This window comes from Petromyzon marinus, chromosome 67 (genome assembly GCF_048934315.1).
Source record: "Petromyzon marinus isolate PM22_M1 ecotype Great Lakes invasive population chromosome 67, UKy_Petmar_22M1.pri1.0, whole genome shotgun sequence".
Classification (NCBI taxonomy): domain Eukaryota; kingdom Metazoa; phylum Chordata; class Hyperoartia; order Petromyzontiformes; family Petromyzontidae; genus Petromyzon; species Petromyzon marinus.
Genome location: NC_133733.1, coordinates 808,448 through 826,581, shown reverse-complemented (window position 1 = coordinate 826,581; position 18,134 = coordinate 808,448). Strand labels below are relative to the sequence as shown.

The following is an 18,134-nucleotide window of genomic DNA, read 5'->3' as shown; positions in this document are numbered from 1 at the left end:
GCTTGCAGGCCGCACTAAAGAGCGATTAAAGTTATTTGTATTTCAATTTCAATGGATTCTCTAATTAGTATTGGCCAGTAATAATTCGTTTCACACAACACTTCAACGTTATCAAAATCAATTGAGTGACTTTGTTGGCACGCATGTTCTGCCACTGCCGACAGTTGTGTTTGAGATAATTTAATATTTATTTGGTGTTCTTTTAGTCTTACGCTGATGTTACGGGGTCCCGTCTGTCCAATATAGCATCTGCCACAAACAATCCGATACACACCTTCTGTTGATAATTTAGGTAATTCATCTTTAGTACAAGATACTCCATTTTGATTTAAAGCTTTCGTGACTGCAGTGATTCATATTCTTGGACCTTTCGGTAAAGTCACGTTGAAGGGAAACAATAAAATATGTTTTATATATATTTTATGTTTTCTTATTTTATTGTTTCCCTTCTACGTGACTTTACCGAAAGAACCAAGAATATACAAGATACTAGTTTTTGAATTGTGTACTGTACCACATCGTATTTTAATGTTTTGCTTTTGCAAAACACGTGCTAATTTGTCAGTTACTACTTAGATATATGTTTTTTTTATTGTTTTAATAATCTGATCACTTTCAGCAGTGTTGCTTTGCGATCGTGATTTGGCATTCAGTGCTCTGTTAATTTGAGTATTGTAGCCATTCTGTCGTAGTGCTTCTTTAACGTGTTTGATCTCTCTCACTAGACTTTCACCATCTGACACTGCTTTAGCCCGATGTATGAGCGTCTTGATAAGAGAGGATTTCTGAGCTGGGTGATGACGTGAATCTGCATTCAGATAGGTATCAGTGTGCATTCCCTTTCGGTAAACGCTTTGTGTTCTTTTGCCATTTAGTCCATTGCATGGTCACGGGTGAATTAATTGGAAGCCCTTAAAATTTTGGGGCCCTTTCTGGTCTCCCATAGAGGACACAAATACCTCGTGGGGGTCGAATACTTGACCCGTTGGCCTATGGCCTGGCCTCTGGTTGACCAATCGGCGGCGTCCATAGCCGACGCCTCTTTATATGGCTACGTTCGTGATAAGGCCCCCCCCCTGAGCAGCTCCTCACGGATCAGGGCAGGAATTTATCCTCTAAGTTGCTTCAGGAGGTGTGCGACTCTCTGGGCACGCGGGAAATACGTACCTCACCTTATCACCCGCAAACGGATGGGATGGTCGAACGGTTGCACGGGACCATCACGGCCATGCTGTGCCAGCAGGTGACCATGGGCCAGTTGGACTGGGATCTTCACATTCTCACGCCTCGACGGGGTTCTCGCCATCTACAGGTCCAGTTGGGCTTGCGCCCTTCCAAGAAGGGGCTCGGTAGTGCCAAACCCCATGGCGCAAACGCTTGAGCAGCTGCGGTTGGCCCCGCGAGGCTACCAGGAGCAACCCGGCCCGCAGGCAGGACGGAAACGAGCGGTCGCGGGGACAGGGAGGGCCGGGGATTCCCTGGCAAAAAGGTTGACAGGGCGTGGTTACACTGCCCTCAGGTGCCCCTTGGCACGTCCCCTAAAACTGCACCGTCCCTGGCAAGGGCCGGTTGAGGTTAATGATGTCCGGTGGCCGCAGTGTGTACGTATTCGTCTAGGCCAGCAGCGCTGGTTCGTGCTCCCGTCGCGGATAAAAAGATACGTCTCGACTCGTCCTGTCAATTCATCCCCACGTGCCATGCGGGCGATGCCTGATGTGTCCGGCGAGCCGACTGCCACGCCTGGGGAAACGGAGCGTGAGGGGGGGGGGGGGGGGGTTGTCCTGTACCGCCTACAGCAGGGGTCACCAATTTTTTTTCACAGTGGGCCGGATAACTGAAAGAATGACGAGCGCGGTCCGCATAATAAATAAATATTTCTGGAGCATCGGACCTGTGTTGACAGCTGGAAAATCTGGGGGCGGGAAAGATGCGTGTTTGTGTGTGTTGCCATGGAAACCATGGTAACGTCAGAGCGTAGGCGGAGCTACCACGAGCCGGGGAAGTACTTGGGATGGCGAGAAATAAGCAAACAATAAACAAGAAAATCTAGATACAATAATTTAAAATAGTAAATTTAAGGAACATAGCAGTCAGGAGCTCTCCGCACGCGTGAAGATCTCCTAGTATTCTAAACATATTTAAATTTAAATTGTATCACAACGTCTCGTGTTCCATACGTTTTTATCAACCAAATTCAAGTACCGTCGGCGGGCCTGATGGACTGACGTCGCGGGCCGTAGTTTGGTGACCCCTGGCCTACAGGACCGGAGCGACCAATGTCTAAAAACGGGGCAGTAGGAACTCCCGAGGTGGACCACCCCGGGGTGTGGGAGGTAACCGCCTCCCCTGCGGCCCGCAGAAGAGGCCTCGCTCTGCTGACCTGTCGGGACCAACCTTCCAAGCCGGGCGATGCCGGCTCTGCCCGCGGTGACGGACCTGCCACGGGCACTTGCTCACGACGTGTCATGTTTCGTTAAGAGGAAGAACGGTTTTCCCGCCTTCACATTTACGGTCGTTACTGTCTATCGTTGTTATTCCGATTGCCCCTTCCGCGGTCACTGTTTTTGATTAATTTGCGGTTCGGTCACACACGTGCGCGCACGCTCACGTAAAATTGACAGCCGGGACGGCTGCGTTTTTTTATTCGCGTGGGGGGGGGGGGGTTGATGTAGAGTAGAGATGTACACAGTACACACAGTTAAGCGGGTGCAATTGAGGACGAGCAGGTGTGCGTGCTGGGGCAGGCGGTTGGCACTGGAGCGACGGTAGATGGGGGCGATGATCTGCGTGTTCGCCGTTGGGTGCGACAGACGCCGTGGAGGCGACAGCTTAAGCGGGGAGCACTTGAGGACTCGGAATGAGGAGTATATAAGCAGGGGGTGTGCGTGAGCAAAGTTGAGTTGTTCGGGGACCAAGAATGAAGACGTCTCGCCGCTGCCGCTCGAGCCGTCAACGGGACCTCGCCCCTCACGCCGTCCCTGGGAGGGTGTTGGCTGAACCCCCCGCCTGGGACAGACGGGTGAGTGGGTACGGGGCAGCGGCGAGATAGGAGAGAGTAGGTGAGGTGCGGAGTAGTCGAGGTGCGGAGTAGATGAGAGCGGGTAGTTGGAGAAGCAGTGTGCCGGGACGGGCAACGTTGTCGTGGACAGTGCCGTGGGGGGAGGGCCAATTCCGATTGGCCTTTCCCCTCAGGGCATTTGTAGCCACCACAGCAGCTAAATGGGGGCTCTGGATGGGTGTGAGGGGCTGGTAACCCCTCCACCTTCAAATATATGAGTATTTCTGTGAGGTCCTGGGGGAGGGGAAATCCCTCGACATGGAAAACATCATAGGACAAAGTGGGGATGACCCTGCTGAGGCTGCGGTACCTCAAATATTGGAGGAGGAAGTCACCCCTTGTGAGTGGCTGGCTGAGGTGCCATCTGTTGAGGAAGTACTGAAGGCGATCCAGAGTCTGAGACCACAAAAGGTACTGGGCAGAGATGATCTCCCAAGCGAAGTGCTGAGGGAGGGTGGCGTTTGTGCACAGACTGCCCTATATGACATCATAACAGTCTGGACCGCTGGACGGATTCCGCAGGATTGGAAGGATGCCCTGGTGGTCCCCCTCTTTCAGAAGGGGGACCATACAGACTAACAACTACAGGGGCATCTCACTCCTCACAGTGTGCCGGGAAAGGTCCTGGCAAGGATTATTCAACATAGCCTTGCTAGGCACGCTGAGGAGAGGCTTGCAGAGCCTCAATGCGGCTTTAGGAAGGGGCAGTCCTGCACAGATGCCATATTTTCTGTCCGTCTGCTACAGCAGAGGTGTAGGGAATTCCAACAAGACCCACATCTCTGCTTTATTGACCTGGTCAAGGCCTATGATACCATCAGTAGACCTGGGCTCTGGGTTGTTCTTCGTGCTTTAGGAGTCCCTGACCCTCTGCTCACGATCATTAATGACCTTCATGATGGTAAGCGGGCCAGGGTAAAACTACGTGGCTGGGAGTCGGAGTCATTCCCTGTTCACCTTGGGGTGTGACAGGGATGTCCTCTGGCTCCCACAATATTTAACATCTATTTTCACCATGTAGTTCATGAAGCCTTCAATAGCTGTACCGGGGGAATCTCCATTTTGTACAGATATAATGGGAGGCTGATCGATGCCCGGGTGCGGTCAAGGGATGGCTTCTTATTGGTCAACCACGTTATGTATGCCGATTATCTGGTAACAGCGGCTCACTCAGAGGAGGAGTTGGGGCCTTACCATCAGCCCCACCAAAACCAAGCACCTGCCTGGGTATTTTGTACCATCGGGCAATCCACCCCCACAACTCCCAATCGGTGATGGGGCAGTTGTGGAGAGAGTGGAGAGTTTCCCATGCCTGGGCAGTGTGCTTATGACTGGCTCCATTTTGACAGTAGAGGTCTCACTCAGAATCAGTCGAGCGGCATTATATTTTCATCGGTTGCGTAACGCTGTAAGCTACCTGGTCTGTCGCTCCGCACGAAGCTTCAAGTCTTCTCGGCCATGGTCATTCCATCCCTTCGCTGCGCTTGCGAAACGTGGACCCCCCTAATGGAACATCTTCGCCGGTTAGAAACATTTAGGCTGGCCTGCCTACGATCCATCCTGGGTTTAACCAGGCTGGAATGTGTGAGGAGCTCACAAATCCTTGAAAGATCTGGGCAAAGTCCCATCGGAGAGCTCCTCCGGCAGGCAAGGGTGGGTTGGCTGGGTCATGTAGCCCGCATGCCCAGTCACCGCATGGCTAAACAGCTTTTTTGTTTTTTTGCCTACGTGACTTTACCGAATAGAACCAAAAGGTATGGATTCTTGCAGTCACGAAAGCTTCAAATCTAGAAATAAACAACTTTTTTTCGGCCGGATAGAGGGGGCTAAACGGGCGCGGCACGGGCTAGAGAAGAGATGGAGTGATGCGGTACAGTGGACTTGCCGATGACTGGTACCAGCGGTGTCAAGATCGGCCTCTGTGGAGGAGGCCCGTGAAGGACGCTGCTGGGCAGTTGGAGGCAGTCGCCCTCCAACAACAACGGACGGCGGAGGAGCGACGCTCACAACAACGAGCGGAGCGCCGGGTGACTAGGGCACAGCAGGTTGGCACAGTAGGGGGCACAGGTGGTGCATCAGCCAGTCATCTAAGTCAGACGACCCGAGGCACCCAGGCCTGCCCCGTGACCTCCTGCCAGCGGGCGTTCCGACACTTCACGTGGCCTCAAGGTGCACATAGCCTGGCACAAGCGTCGTGGTGATGTCACCGCCACTTAGTGGCGAATGGCGGTTGTTGTTGTGGTGAGAGTAGGATTAATAAAGTGTAAGCAGGTGACCTGTTACTCCGTATCAGTGTGAGTAATTTAATACACTACACCTGTACGAAACAATTGTATTTACCAGGTGAGGTCCACCGAGCTATGTAGCTCTTTTCTAGACGTGACTTGTCCACAAATGATAGCTCAACGAAGCGGCTTATCATCATGTAGACATTTATACTGGTAGGAACGAAGTTGTAAACTGAGTGTACCAGCCTGCAATAGATTAATGTGTCCGTCCATCCGTCCCCTTTCAATACTTTAACGAAGTGAAATCTCGTGCTGTTGGGTGTAAAATCAGCAATAGACAGCGCAGAGACTTGATATGTCTTATTGCACCCAACATTTGGAAGTCACACTATCTCATTTGCAAACTTCGCTTTTGGGGATGTGGCAAATTCACACACAGCCCACAGCCGAATACCATTTGCGAGGCGAAGTTCGAAGGCACCGTGACGTTACTTTGCCAATGTTCCTACCAGCCCACCCTGCAGGGACCTGTTAGCAGTAGGCATACACTCTAAACGCGTGGTGGTGATGTCGACTCTAAATGTGGAGGATAAAAGTGGAGAAAAATCCACGCGACCACGGAGAGAACAAGCAAACTCCCAATATACAGCAGCAGACGTCGTCAGGCTCAGGAACGAACCCGTGAACTCCTGCATACCAGGCGAGGGAGATAACATCTCCTAGCCACCGACTCGGTAACCCCCTGTAAAAACGCGTCGAGTCCACTCGGCCCCTCCACTTTGTCCTCGCCCGCCCCCTGTGAGAACGCACCACAACCTCAAACGTCACCTCCAATAGTCTCCCCTCGACCATCCACAGAGACCACAACCGCTCTGGGGTCATCTTCGTTTTTTGCCACGGTGGCTAGATGTTAAATCCCTTGCCCAGTACACAGGAGGTTGTGGGTTCTATCCCAACGCCGATGCCTGCCGCGCATTTGGAGTTTGCGTGTGCTTCCCGTGGCCGCGTGGATTTTTGTCTGGGTCCTCCGGTTTTTCCATCCACATTTAGAAACGTGTTTTTGAGTATTTTGGCTGCTCTACATGTCCACGATAATCCACTTGGTTGAGCTATCATTTGTGATCGGCAGGTCGCTTCTGATAAAGAGCGATATAGCTCAGTGGGGCATTATCCGGTAAAATAAAACGGTTTCGTGTATGGGTCTCTGTCTCTGTGGGTCTCTATTGGTCTCTTTATATCTTTGCAATACATTTTCACGCGATGATGATAAGCCGCTTGGCTGAGCCATCATTTGTGGCAGCCGCAAAGCGCAGTGTGGGCCCTTATCCGGTAACATAATAAAACACAAAGGGACAGTTTTAGTTCATCCAATTGCATAGGGCAATGCTACGTTGCCGGCAGACTATCCCATTGCTAACCCTGGCCGCGAGGACTGGCTTCTCAACTCGACGTGCAATCTGCGCGTTCGCCGTTGAACGCGTCACAATTTCATTTCGGATTGGCCTTGTCGGGGTCGGTCGGAGGGGTTACTCGTGAAAACGCACCTTGGTCAGATCGCCACGTGGCCTAACGCAAAGACCAGTTGTGAATCATTACTCTTTGGTTCTATTCGGTAAAGTCACGTAGGTAAAAAATAAAACAACCTACGTGACTTTACCGAATAGAACCAAAGAGTATGGATCCTTGCAGTCACGAAAGCTTCAAATCTATAACAGTTGTGAATCGTCATCATTTACTCCACACGCGCACGAATACCAATACCCGCCATTCGCCACTAAGTGACGATAGCATCACCACCGCGCCTGTGCCATGCCAGGTGCACTTTTGAGGCCAAGTTAAGTGTCGAAGGCTCGCTGACGCACGCACGTGCGCATCTAGAGCTGGCCACTGCACCCCCGACGGCTACCTCGCACTCTCCGCGGCGACGGGAAGACGACGGAGCATGGCCAGAATCGTTCACAATTCCATTTTAATTCATCCGAGCTCAAGCTCCCCCCTGGAGGGCTCAATGCGGGGCTACGGTCGCACGCGCACCGAGAGAGAGAGGGGGGAGAGAGAGAGGAGAGAGGGGAGAGAGAGAGGGGAGAGAGAGGAGAGAGGAGAGAGAGAGGGGAGAGAGATAGGGGAGAGAGGAGAGAGAGGGGAGAGAGAGGAGAGGAGAGAGGAGAGAGAGAGAGGAGAGAGAGGGGAGAGAGAGGAGAGAGATGAGAGAGAGGAGAGAGGAGAGAGAGGGGAGAGAGAGGGGAGAGAGAGGAGAGGGGAGAGAGAGGGGAGAGAAAGGAGAGGGGAGAGAAAGGAGAGAGAGAGGGGAGAGAGAGGGGAGAGAGAGAGGAGAGAGAGAGGAGAGAGGGGAGAGAGAGAGGAGGAGAGAGAGAGGGGAGAGAGAGGGGAGAGAAGTTCCACCGCTCTGGATGGAAAGACGCACGCAGCTGATGGTGTTTGTGACGATGTTGGTGATGGTGGTGGCGGTGGTGACGGTGGCGGCGCCGGGAGGGAGAGGCATCACGCCCGACATCGAGCGGCGTCTCATCTCTCCACCTCTCTTCCCCCCCCCCACCACCATCCACGCAATTCGATGGTTTGTAAAATCGCGCGAAGCTTGAACAACAAAATATAAATCGGTGAAACGACACCCCACCCCACCGCCCTGCCCCGCGTCACAGTTACGGATTGGTTTTGTTTTTACACTGGGAATGTTTTTTTTTGGAGCTGGAACCGAACCATGCTACCCCGAGCCTCGCGAGAAGACGGGTTGGGGGGGGGGGCCAAGCAGGACCAGGGGCGGCCAAGCGGGGGGGTGGGGGGGGAGCCCCAGGAATGTTCGTGTCACGTGACGCCGACGTTACCAGATTCATCGCGCGCGGGCGGCAGCGGCGGCTCCGTTTAGTACAGCGAAACAACAACGGCGTGCAGGCAGCCCAGCTTGGGGCTACCCGGCACTGCGCACGCCGATGGAGCTGGCAGCTCTCGGCGGTGCGGCCGCCGAACCCGGCCGGCGGGCGCCGGGGAAAACGTTCAGAAGCAACAGAGCCGTCGCCGTCGCCGCCGAGAGCTACAAGCGTCTGGCAGAGCAATTCCCAACAGCGGCGGCGGCGGCCGCAGAAGACCACGTCCCCGCTTGCTCGTCCCGGGCTGCTCAAACAAGCGCGCGGGGGGTGGGTGCGAGGCTCGCTCACCGCCCGGCGTCTCCCGTGGTGAAGATCGGAGGGACGCACGCCGCTAACCAACGCAAAGACAACACTGGAGATTCTACTCTGAGCAACCGGTAGCCCCGTTAGGAAAAGCAGATTCCACCGTGGGCAATCGGTTGCCTGCAGCAGATAAGATTTCACCGCTGGCGATAGATTGCCTGCGGCAAAAGACAGATTCTTCTGTGAGCACCATGGTAACCGCCACCATCACCGCCACTCTTATCACCACCACTCTCATCATCGTCGTCATCGTCGTCATCGCCACCATCATCACCACCGCCATCATCATCATTATCATCGCCACCACCACCGCCTCCACCCTCACCGCTTCAGCTAATGTAGCCGTCACCGTAACCATCGCCATCTCCCACGGCCATCGCCATCACGCCGAGGTCATCGCGTAGTGGAACAGAAGCGAAATTAATTAACAGAGATCCCTTAACCCCCTACACACACTCACTCGCCACGCGTAATAGCCGATGCATAACACGAGCCAGATCATCAGCAACTATTAGCAAATCGTTGTAACTCACAAGCAAAAGAAAGATTTTAATTGAAGCAAATATGTTGCTGAACAAAGAACCAACGCTCACATAAACACACACACACACGGCAGACTAACATGACACACATACACACGTGTACACGTACGCACACACAGATCACACGTACGGCACACGTGTACACACACAGAGCACGCACACACACATCACACACACAGCACAGGTACACAGACACAGCACACGCACGGCACGCGTGTACACATACACACATCACACACACAGCACAGGTACACATACACAGCACACACACGGCACGCGTGTACACACACATCACACGTACACACACCACAGCACACGTACACACACACACATCACACAGCACACGGGTATACACACAGTCTTGCGTACACACACCACAGACCAACCACACAGGTACGCACACACGCACGCACGCACACACGTGCACACGTACACACGTACACAAACACCCACACGTACACAAACACCCACACCTCGTACACACACCCACACCTCGTACACACACCCACACCTCGTGCACACACACACACCTCGTGCACACACACACACCTCGTACACACACACACCTGGTATACACACACGTACACACACACCTGGTATACACACACACCTGGTATACACACACACCTGGTATACACACACACACCTCGTACACACACACACCTCGTACACACGCACGTACACACACACCTGGCATACACACACGTACACACACACCTGGCATAGACACACGTACACACACACCTGGTATACACACACACACCTGGTACACACACACCTCGTACACGCACACCTCGTACACACACACGTACACACACACCTGGCATACACACACGTACACACACACCTGGTATACACACACACACCTGGTATACACACACACACCTGGTACACACACACCTGGTACACACACACCTCGTACACACACACACACCTCGTACACACACACACACGCGTACACACACACACACACACCTCGTACACACACACACCTCGTACACACACACACACACCTCGTACACACACACACACCTCGTACACACACACCTCGTACACACACACACACGCGTACACACACACACCTCGTACACACACACATACCTAGTACACACACACACCTCGTACACACACACACCTCGTACACACACACCTACACACACACCTCGTACACACACACACCTCGTACACACACACACATCGTACACACACACACACGCGTACACACACACACGCGTACACACACACGTACATGTACACACGCGTACACACACACGTACACACACACACACACGTGTACACACGCGTACACACAGGTACACACGTGTACACACACGTACAAGTACACACGTGTACACACACGTACACACGTACATGTACACACGCGTACACACGCGTACACACACGTACATGTACACACGCATACACACACGCGTGTACTCACTGAGCAGTGTGAATCTTGACCTATACAACAAGTTTGGTTTCCACGGTGATTGATTGACTCAAGGTAGTTAATTGATCAATTCTCATGGGGCTGCCTCTCCATGAGTGGGACAGTGATGAGTGTGATGAGTGTTGCAGTGATGAGTGTGATGAGTGTTGCAGTGATGAGCGTGATGAGCGTGATGAGCGTGATGAGTGTGATGAGTGTGGTGAGTGTGATGAGTGTTGCAGTGATGAGTGTGATGAGTGTGATGAGTGTTTCAGCGGTGAGCGTGATGAGTGTTGCAGTGATGAGTGTGATGAGTGTGATGAGTGTTGCAGTGATGAGCGTGATGAGTGTGATGAGTGTTGCAGTGATGAGTGTTGCAGTGATGAGTGTGATGAGTGTTTCAGTGATGAGTGTTGCTGTGATGAGTGTGATGAGCGTGATGAGTGTTTCAGTGATGAGTGTGATGAGTGTGATGAGTGTGATGAGCGTGATGAGTGTTTCAGCGGTGGGCGTGATGAGTGTTGCAGTTTGTCTCGTCAATACAATGCTGGCTGAGGGCCTCACCCCACAATGTGGGTGGCGGGGGCTACTTGACCATACTTCCCCACGCTGGTCAGCGCGTGCCCGTAGAGGTGTGGGAGTGGCCTGATGCCCTCACTGCACCTCCGCAGCCGACCCCACCTCAGCAGGCCAATGGGGAAGCAGGAGGGGCAGCTAAAGGAAGGGATTCGTAGCTCCACTGCTGGACTGACTTGGTCCCTGCACCACACAGACACACGGCAACAAGTCAAGCGCCATCCCCACCGGTGCCAGGCTGGGTGCACTTGGAGACTATCAAGCGCCGTGGTGGCTAAGAGATGGTAGCTACCTCGCCTGGTACGCAGGAGGTCGTGGGGTCGATACCGACCCTGACGATGCCTGCTGCTGCTGCTGTATATTTGGAGTCTGCGTCTCTCATCAACATCACTGTGGCTAAGAGATGTTAACTACCTCGCCATGTCTACAAGAGGTCGTGGGGTCGATACCGACCCTGACGATGCCTGCTGCTGCTGCTGTATATTTGGAGTCTGCGTCTCTCTCTCTCTCATCATCATCACGGTGGCTATGAGATGTTAGCTACCTCGCCTGGTCTACAGGAGGTCTGTGTCTCTCATCATCATCACGGTGGCTATGAGATGTTAACTACCTCGCCTGGTATACAGGAGGTCTGTGTCTCATCATCATCACGGTGGCTAGGAGATGTTAACTACCTCGCCTGGTCTACAGGAGGTCTGTGTCTCTCATCATCATCACGGTGGCTATGAGATGCTAGCTACCTCGCCTGGTCTACAGGAGGTCTATGTGGGGTCTGCGTCTCTCTCATCATCATCACGGTGGCTAGGAGATGTTAACTACCTCGCCTGGTCTACAGGAGGTCTGTGTCTCTCATCATCATCATGGTGGCTAAGAGATGTTAACTACCTCGCCATGTCTACAAGAGGTCGTGGGGTAGATACCGACCCTGACGATGCCTGCTGCTGCTGCTGTATATTTGGAGTCTGCGTCTCTCTCTCTCCCTGTGGTCGCTGCGTGGATTTTTCTCCGGCTCCTCCGGTTTTTCCACCGCCCCCCCCCGCCCCACATTTAGAATCGCAACCTGTCTTAGAGTTGTATTCGGCCGTTGCTATGAATCCCAACGTGAGGATGATGATGAGCCACTTCCATCAATGGTGATAGCCAGGTCAACGCTTGATAAAGCCAGGTCAACTCTGATAAAGCCACGTCAACTCTTGATAAAGCCAGGTCAACTCTGATGAAGCCAGGTCAACTCTGATAAAGCCAGGTCAACTCTGATTAAAGGCAGGTCAACTCTGATTAAAGGCAGGTCAACTCTGATAAAGCCAGGTCAACTCTTGATAAAGCCAGGTCAACTCTGATAAAGCCAGGTCAACTCTGATAAAGCCAGGTCAACTCTGATAAAGCCAGGTCAACTCTGATGAAGCCAGGTCAACTCTGATAAAGCCAGGTCAACTCTGATAAAGCCAGGTCAACTCTGATGAAGCCAGGTCAACTCTGATAAAGCCACGTCAACTCTTGATAAAGCCAGGTCAACTCTGATAAAGCCAGGTCAACTCTGATAAAGCCAGGTCAACTCTGATAAAGCCAGGTCAACTCTGATAAAGCCAGGTCAACTCTGATGAAGCCAGGTCAACTCTGATAAAGCCACGTCAACTCTTGATAAAGCCAGGTCAACTCTGATAAAGCCAGGTCAACTCTGATGAAGCCAGGTCAACTCTCATAAAGCCAGGTCAACTCTTGATGAGGCCAGGTCAACTCTGATTAAAGGCAGGTCAACTCTGATAAAGCCAGGTCAACTCTTGATAAAGCCAGGTCAACTCTGATAAAGCCAGGCCAACTCTTGATTAAAGCCAGGTCAACTCTGATAAAGCCAGGTCAACTCTTGATAAAGCCAGGTCAACTCTGATAAAGCCAGGTCAACTCTTGATAAAGCCAGGTCATCTCTTGATAAAGCCAGGTCAACTCTTGATAAAGCCAGGTCAACTCTGATAAAGCCAGGTCAACTCTGATTAAAGCCAGGTCAACTCTTGATAAAGCCAGGTCAACTCTTGATAAAGCCAGGTCAACTCTTATTAAAGCCAGGTCAACTCTTGATAAAGCCAGGTCAACTCTGATAAAGCCAGGTCAACTCTGATTAAAGCCAGGTCAACTCTTGATAAAGCCAGGTCATCTCTTGATAAAGCCAGGTCAACTCTTGATAAAGCCAGGTCAACTCTGATTAAAGCCAGGTCAACTCTTGATAAAGCCAGGTCAACTCTGATAAAGCCAGGTCAACTCTTGATAAAGCCAGGTCAACTCTGATAAACAGCTACACAGCTCAGTGGGGGCCTTTATCTGGTCAAATACATTTCAATTAATTGTAATCGCGTGAAGTGTCGAAGGCTCTCAAGGGGGCAGGAGGTCACGGGACAGGCCCAAAAAGACGAGGCCAAAGACGCCGAGCAGTACAGCCCACATGGCGCTGTTTGGGCCAAGTGCCGCCAGCGAGCAGCAACTACGAAGCTGGGCACGGCACACGGAGGAGTCGACCTAGGAGAGGCACCAGGACGCCTTAAAACAGCCGCCACCGTTATTGGTCCTGAGCAGGAATCGATGAACTCGGGTCTCCGTTGGGTTTGCAGCGCAGCGCGCTAACAACCGCTACCACTGCCGCTCCGCACAGACGCCCCTGAGGAACAAACGCCTCATCCTCCCACACCTACGCGCGGCGACGTGCTACGGGCCAATGGGGCGTGTGGGTGCGTGCCTGTGCCTGCGCGGGGAATGTTAACATAGCGGTTAGCGCGCTGTGCTGCAAACCCTGAGGCCCCACCAACGCCTGAACTGGTCCTGGGCCTCCACCTCGGTCGACTCGGCCTCAAATGAGTCACCTGGTGCGGTGTGGAGCGAACATCGCCAGCACTGGGGGAGACAAAGGCGGTCGGGCGTGGTGCTGGTAGCCACCCACCGCCCTCGTGTGCCGCAGTGCCGGTAGCCTTCACAGGTGCTGCTGCTACTCGCTACTCACAACACTTGTCCCTACAGTCTGTTAGAGGCTACACGGGGGACCTTTGTCTGTGTCTACCTTCACAGGCGCTGCTGCTACTCGCTACTCACAGCACTTGCCCCTACAGCCTGCTAGAGACTACACGGGGGACCTTTGTCTGTGTCTACCTTCACAGGTGCTGCTGCTACTCGCTACTAACAGCACTTGCCCCTACAGTCTGTTAGAGGCTACACGGGGGACCTTTGTCTGTGTCTACCTTCACAGGCGCTGCTGCTACTCGCTACTCACAGCACTTGCCCCTACAGCCTGTTAGAGGCTACACGGGGGATCTTTGTCTGTGTCTACTTTCACAGGTGCTGCTGCTACTCGCTACTAACAGCACTTGCCCCTACAGTCTGTTAGAGGCTACGCGGGGGATCTTTGTCTGTGTCTACCTTCACAGGCGCTGCTGCTACTCGCTACTAACAGCACTTGCCCCTACAGCCTACTAGAGGCTACACGGGGGACCTTTGTCTGTGTGTGTGCGTTTGGGGACTTGCCTGCCCAAAGTTGGACACAAAGGGATTGGTTGCCATCGAGGTGGCCGTCGGTTTTAGCTGTCCGAAGGCCCCGGCTCCAGTGCCTGAAATAGAAAATTTTATTCACTTTCAACGTCTGCGTCGTCCCCATCATCATCGTCGTCCCCGTCACCATCGTCGTCGTCGTCATTATCGTCGTCATCATCGTCGCCATCATCATCGTCGTCATCATCGTCGTCATCGTCGTCATCGTCGTCGTCATCATCGTCACCATCGTCGCCGTCATCGCCGTCGTCATCGTCGCCATCATCGTCGTCGTCATCATCGTCGCCGTCATCATCGTCGTCGTCATCGTCGTCGCCATCATCGTCGTCGTCGTCATCGTCGTCGTCATCATCGTCGTCGTCATCGTCGTCATCATCGTCGTCATCATCGTCGTTGCCATCGTCATCGTCATAATCGTCATCATCATCGTCATCGTTGCCATCGTCATCATCGTCGTCATCATCGTCGTCATCATCGTCGTCATCATTGTCGTCATTATCGTCGTCATTATCGTCGTCATCATCGTCGTCATCATTGTCGTCATTATCGTCCCCGCCATCATTGTCCGGTTAACGATCATCGCTGTCAAATGTCGTCAATTGCCAGGCCAAACAGGGGAATCAATCAATAATATCATGAATATAGTATTATTTATTGATTGTATTATTATATTATCATAAATATTATTGATCGATTTTAAAAAAGGCTTTACCCTTCACGGCATAAATACTCGGAGTTCTATTCAAATGTTCAACACCAAACAGATACAGCGTTTGCGAGTCTGCATTAACCACCCCACTACTTGTGGTAAAACACGCGAACCAAACATGAAATATATCATGGGATTCTAGATTTAAAGCTTTCGTGACTGCAAGGATCCATACTCTTTGGTTCTATTCGGTAAAGTCACCACGTAGGTAAAAAATAAAACAACAAAAATCACGACGTTTCGGCCACAACACAAGCGGCCTTCATCAGGTGAAGGGACCGTGCTGTCTCGCACTCCAGCGCTGTCCTCGAGACAGTCCGGTCCCTTCACCTGATGAAGGCCGCTTGTGTTGTGGCCGAAACGTCGTGATTTTTGTTGTTTTAATTTTTTTCCTACATGGTGACTTTACCGAATAGAACCAAAGAGTATATATCATGGGATCTTTTTGCCAGTATCAAAGTATGAAACATAAGAATAGGTTTCACCCTTTCTGGAAATACAACAGGAGGTGTTAAGATGTTCAAACACCAAGCAGATAAAGCGTTTTGCAAGGAATCAATTCCTGCATTAACCACCACACTGCTTGTGGTAAAACATGCAAACCGAACGTGGCATCATGACACCTCCTCCATGTGTTCAGTTTGTTGTCCTTCCCCACTCCCGCACCTCCGATTAGTGCGCAAAAGAACACACACACGTACCTAGACTCGCATAGTCACTCACCCACTCAGTCACTCAACAACAACAACAACCACCGCCATTCGCCAATAAGCGACGGTGACGTCACCAAGGCCCTTGTGGCAGGCCATGGCACAAGCCTACCGCTTGCGTATGGGGGGCGGTCTACTGACAATGCACGTATAGGAAACAGCGGGGGTGGGGGGGGGGGGTGAAGCCTCGATAATAATTTGTCTACATCGGCCTTCAAATGAGTTAGATAGTCCGGCGGTGGACTATCCATTTGCTGAAACACTTTAATATTATTAATTCTTGATCGTTTCTGCGTGGATTAAATATCGGCCGTTCTATTGGATTCGGGGGGAGGGGGCGGTGCGTCAGGCGTACGTACGCAGGTGTGGGGGGGGGGGGGGTGCTAAAAGTTCACGTGCGTACAGGGAGGGGTCAAGTTTTGACAAATATTTGCGTACGTACTAAATGGATGGCCCTTATATGCACGTTAAGGCCACGTGAATTGTCAAACGCCCGCTGGCAGGTAACAGGACAGACCCAGGTGTCATGGGTTGACTGAATGAGATGACTGGTCAATGCACCATCTGTGCCCCCTACTGTGCCAACCTGCTGTGTTTTAGCTACCCAGCGCTCCGCTCGTTGTTGTGAGCGTCGCTCCTCCGCCCTCCGTTGTTGTTGGAGGGCGACTGCCTCCACCTGCCCAGCAGCGTCCTTCACGAGCCTCCTCCACAGAGGCCGATCTTGATACCGCTGGTACCAGTCATCGGCAAGTCCACTCAGCTCCACATCCTCTTGTACCACATCATTCCATCTCTTCTCTAGCCTGTGCCACGCCTGTTTAGCCCCCACTATCTGGCCACACAAAAGCTGTTTAGGCATGCGGTGGCTGGGCATGCGGGCTACGTGACCCAGCCAATGCAGGCTTGCCTGCTGGAGGAGCTCACCGATGGGACTTTGTCCAGATCTTTCAAAGATTTGTGAACTCCTCACACAATCCAGCCTGGTTAAACCCAGCATAGATCGTAGGCAGGCTAGCCTAAATATTTGTAACCGGCAAAGATGTTTCATAAGGGGGGTCCACATTTCGCAAGCAAAGAAGGGAGGGCATGACTGTGGCCGAGAAGACCCGAAGCGCTACACAGCCGATGAAAAGATAGTGCTGCTCGACTGATTCGGAGTGAGACCTCTGCTGTCAAACTGGAGCCAGTCATAAGCACACTGCCCAGGTATGGGAAACTCTCCACTCTCTTCACAACTGCCCCATCACTGATTGGGAGTTGTGGGGGTGGAGTGTTTGATGGCACAAAATATCCAGGAAGGAGCTTAGTTTTGGTGGGGCTGATGGTAAGGCCCCACCTCTTAGTGGCACGCCCCAGGTTCAGCAGCGGTGCCTCCAACTCATCTTCTGAGTGAGCAGCAATCACCAGATCATCGGCATACATAACATGGTTGACCAATCGGGAGCCATCCCTTGACCACACCCGGGCATCCATCAGCCTCCCATTGTATCTGTACCAGATGTAAATTCCTCCGGTACAGCCACTGAACGCTTCTCAAACTACGTGGTCGAAATAGATGTTAAATAATGTGGGAGACATCCCTGTCGTGCACCTTGGTGTGCGACAGGGATGGTATCAGGTCAATAAATCAGAGATGTAGGTCTTGTTGGAATTCCCTACACCTCTGCTGGAGCAGACGGACAGAAACTATGGCATCTGTGCAGGACCGCCGTGGCCTGAAACCGCATTGAGGCTCCGCAAGCCTCTCCTCAGCATGCCCAGCAAGGCGATGTTGAATAATCCTTGCCAGGACCTTTCCCGGAACACCGAGGAGGGAGATGCCCCTGTAGTTGTTACAGTCTGTGCGGTCCCCCTTCTTAAAGAGCGGGACCACCAGGGCATCCTTCCAGTCCTGCGGAACCCGTCCAGTGGTCCAGACTGTTGTTATGATGTCATATAGGGCAGTCTGTGCACAAACGCCACCCTCCCTCAGCATTTCGCTTGGGAGATCATCTCTGTCCGACACTTTTCCTGGTCTAACTCTGGACTGCCTTCTGTACTTACTCAACACAGGGGGTGAGTACTTCTTCAAATATTTGAGGCACCGCAGCCGCAACAGGGTCACATCCCCATATTCCCCCATGGTGTTTTCCAGGTTGAGGGATTTCCCATCCCCCAAGA

At 52.4% G+C, this 18,134-nt stretch overlaps 1 protein-coding gene across 8 annotated transcripts in view; it reads right to left on the bottom strand.

Annotated features, from left to right (window-relative positions):
- Positions 1-7,237: 7,237 nt before the first annotated feature.
- LOC116956712 (uncharacterized) overlaps positions 7,238-18,134 on the bottom strand; it is a 64,658-nt gene continuing 53,761 nt past the window's right edge. For 2 of the 8 annotated variants that reach the window (XM_032978483.2, XM_032978482.2), the window contains exons 10-11: positions 14,532-14,614; positions 7,238-11,207 (exon numbers count right to left, since the gene is read on the bottom strand). In XM_032978483.2, the coding sequence (XP_032834374.2) occupies positions 11,163-11,207; positions 14,532-14,614 (128 nt within the window). In that variant the 3' untranslated portion in view covers positions 7,238-11,162. The remainder of the gene's footprint in view (positions 11,208-14,531; positions 14,615-18,134) is intronic. The other 6 variants (XR_012930371.1, XR_012930373.1, XR_012930374.1 and 3 more) reach the window with 6 other exon arrangements.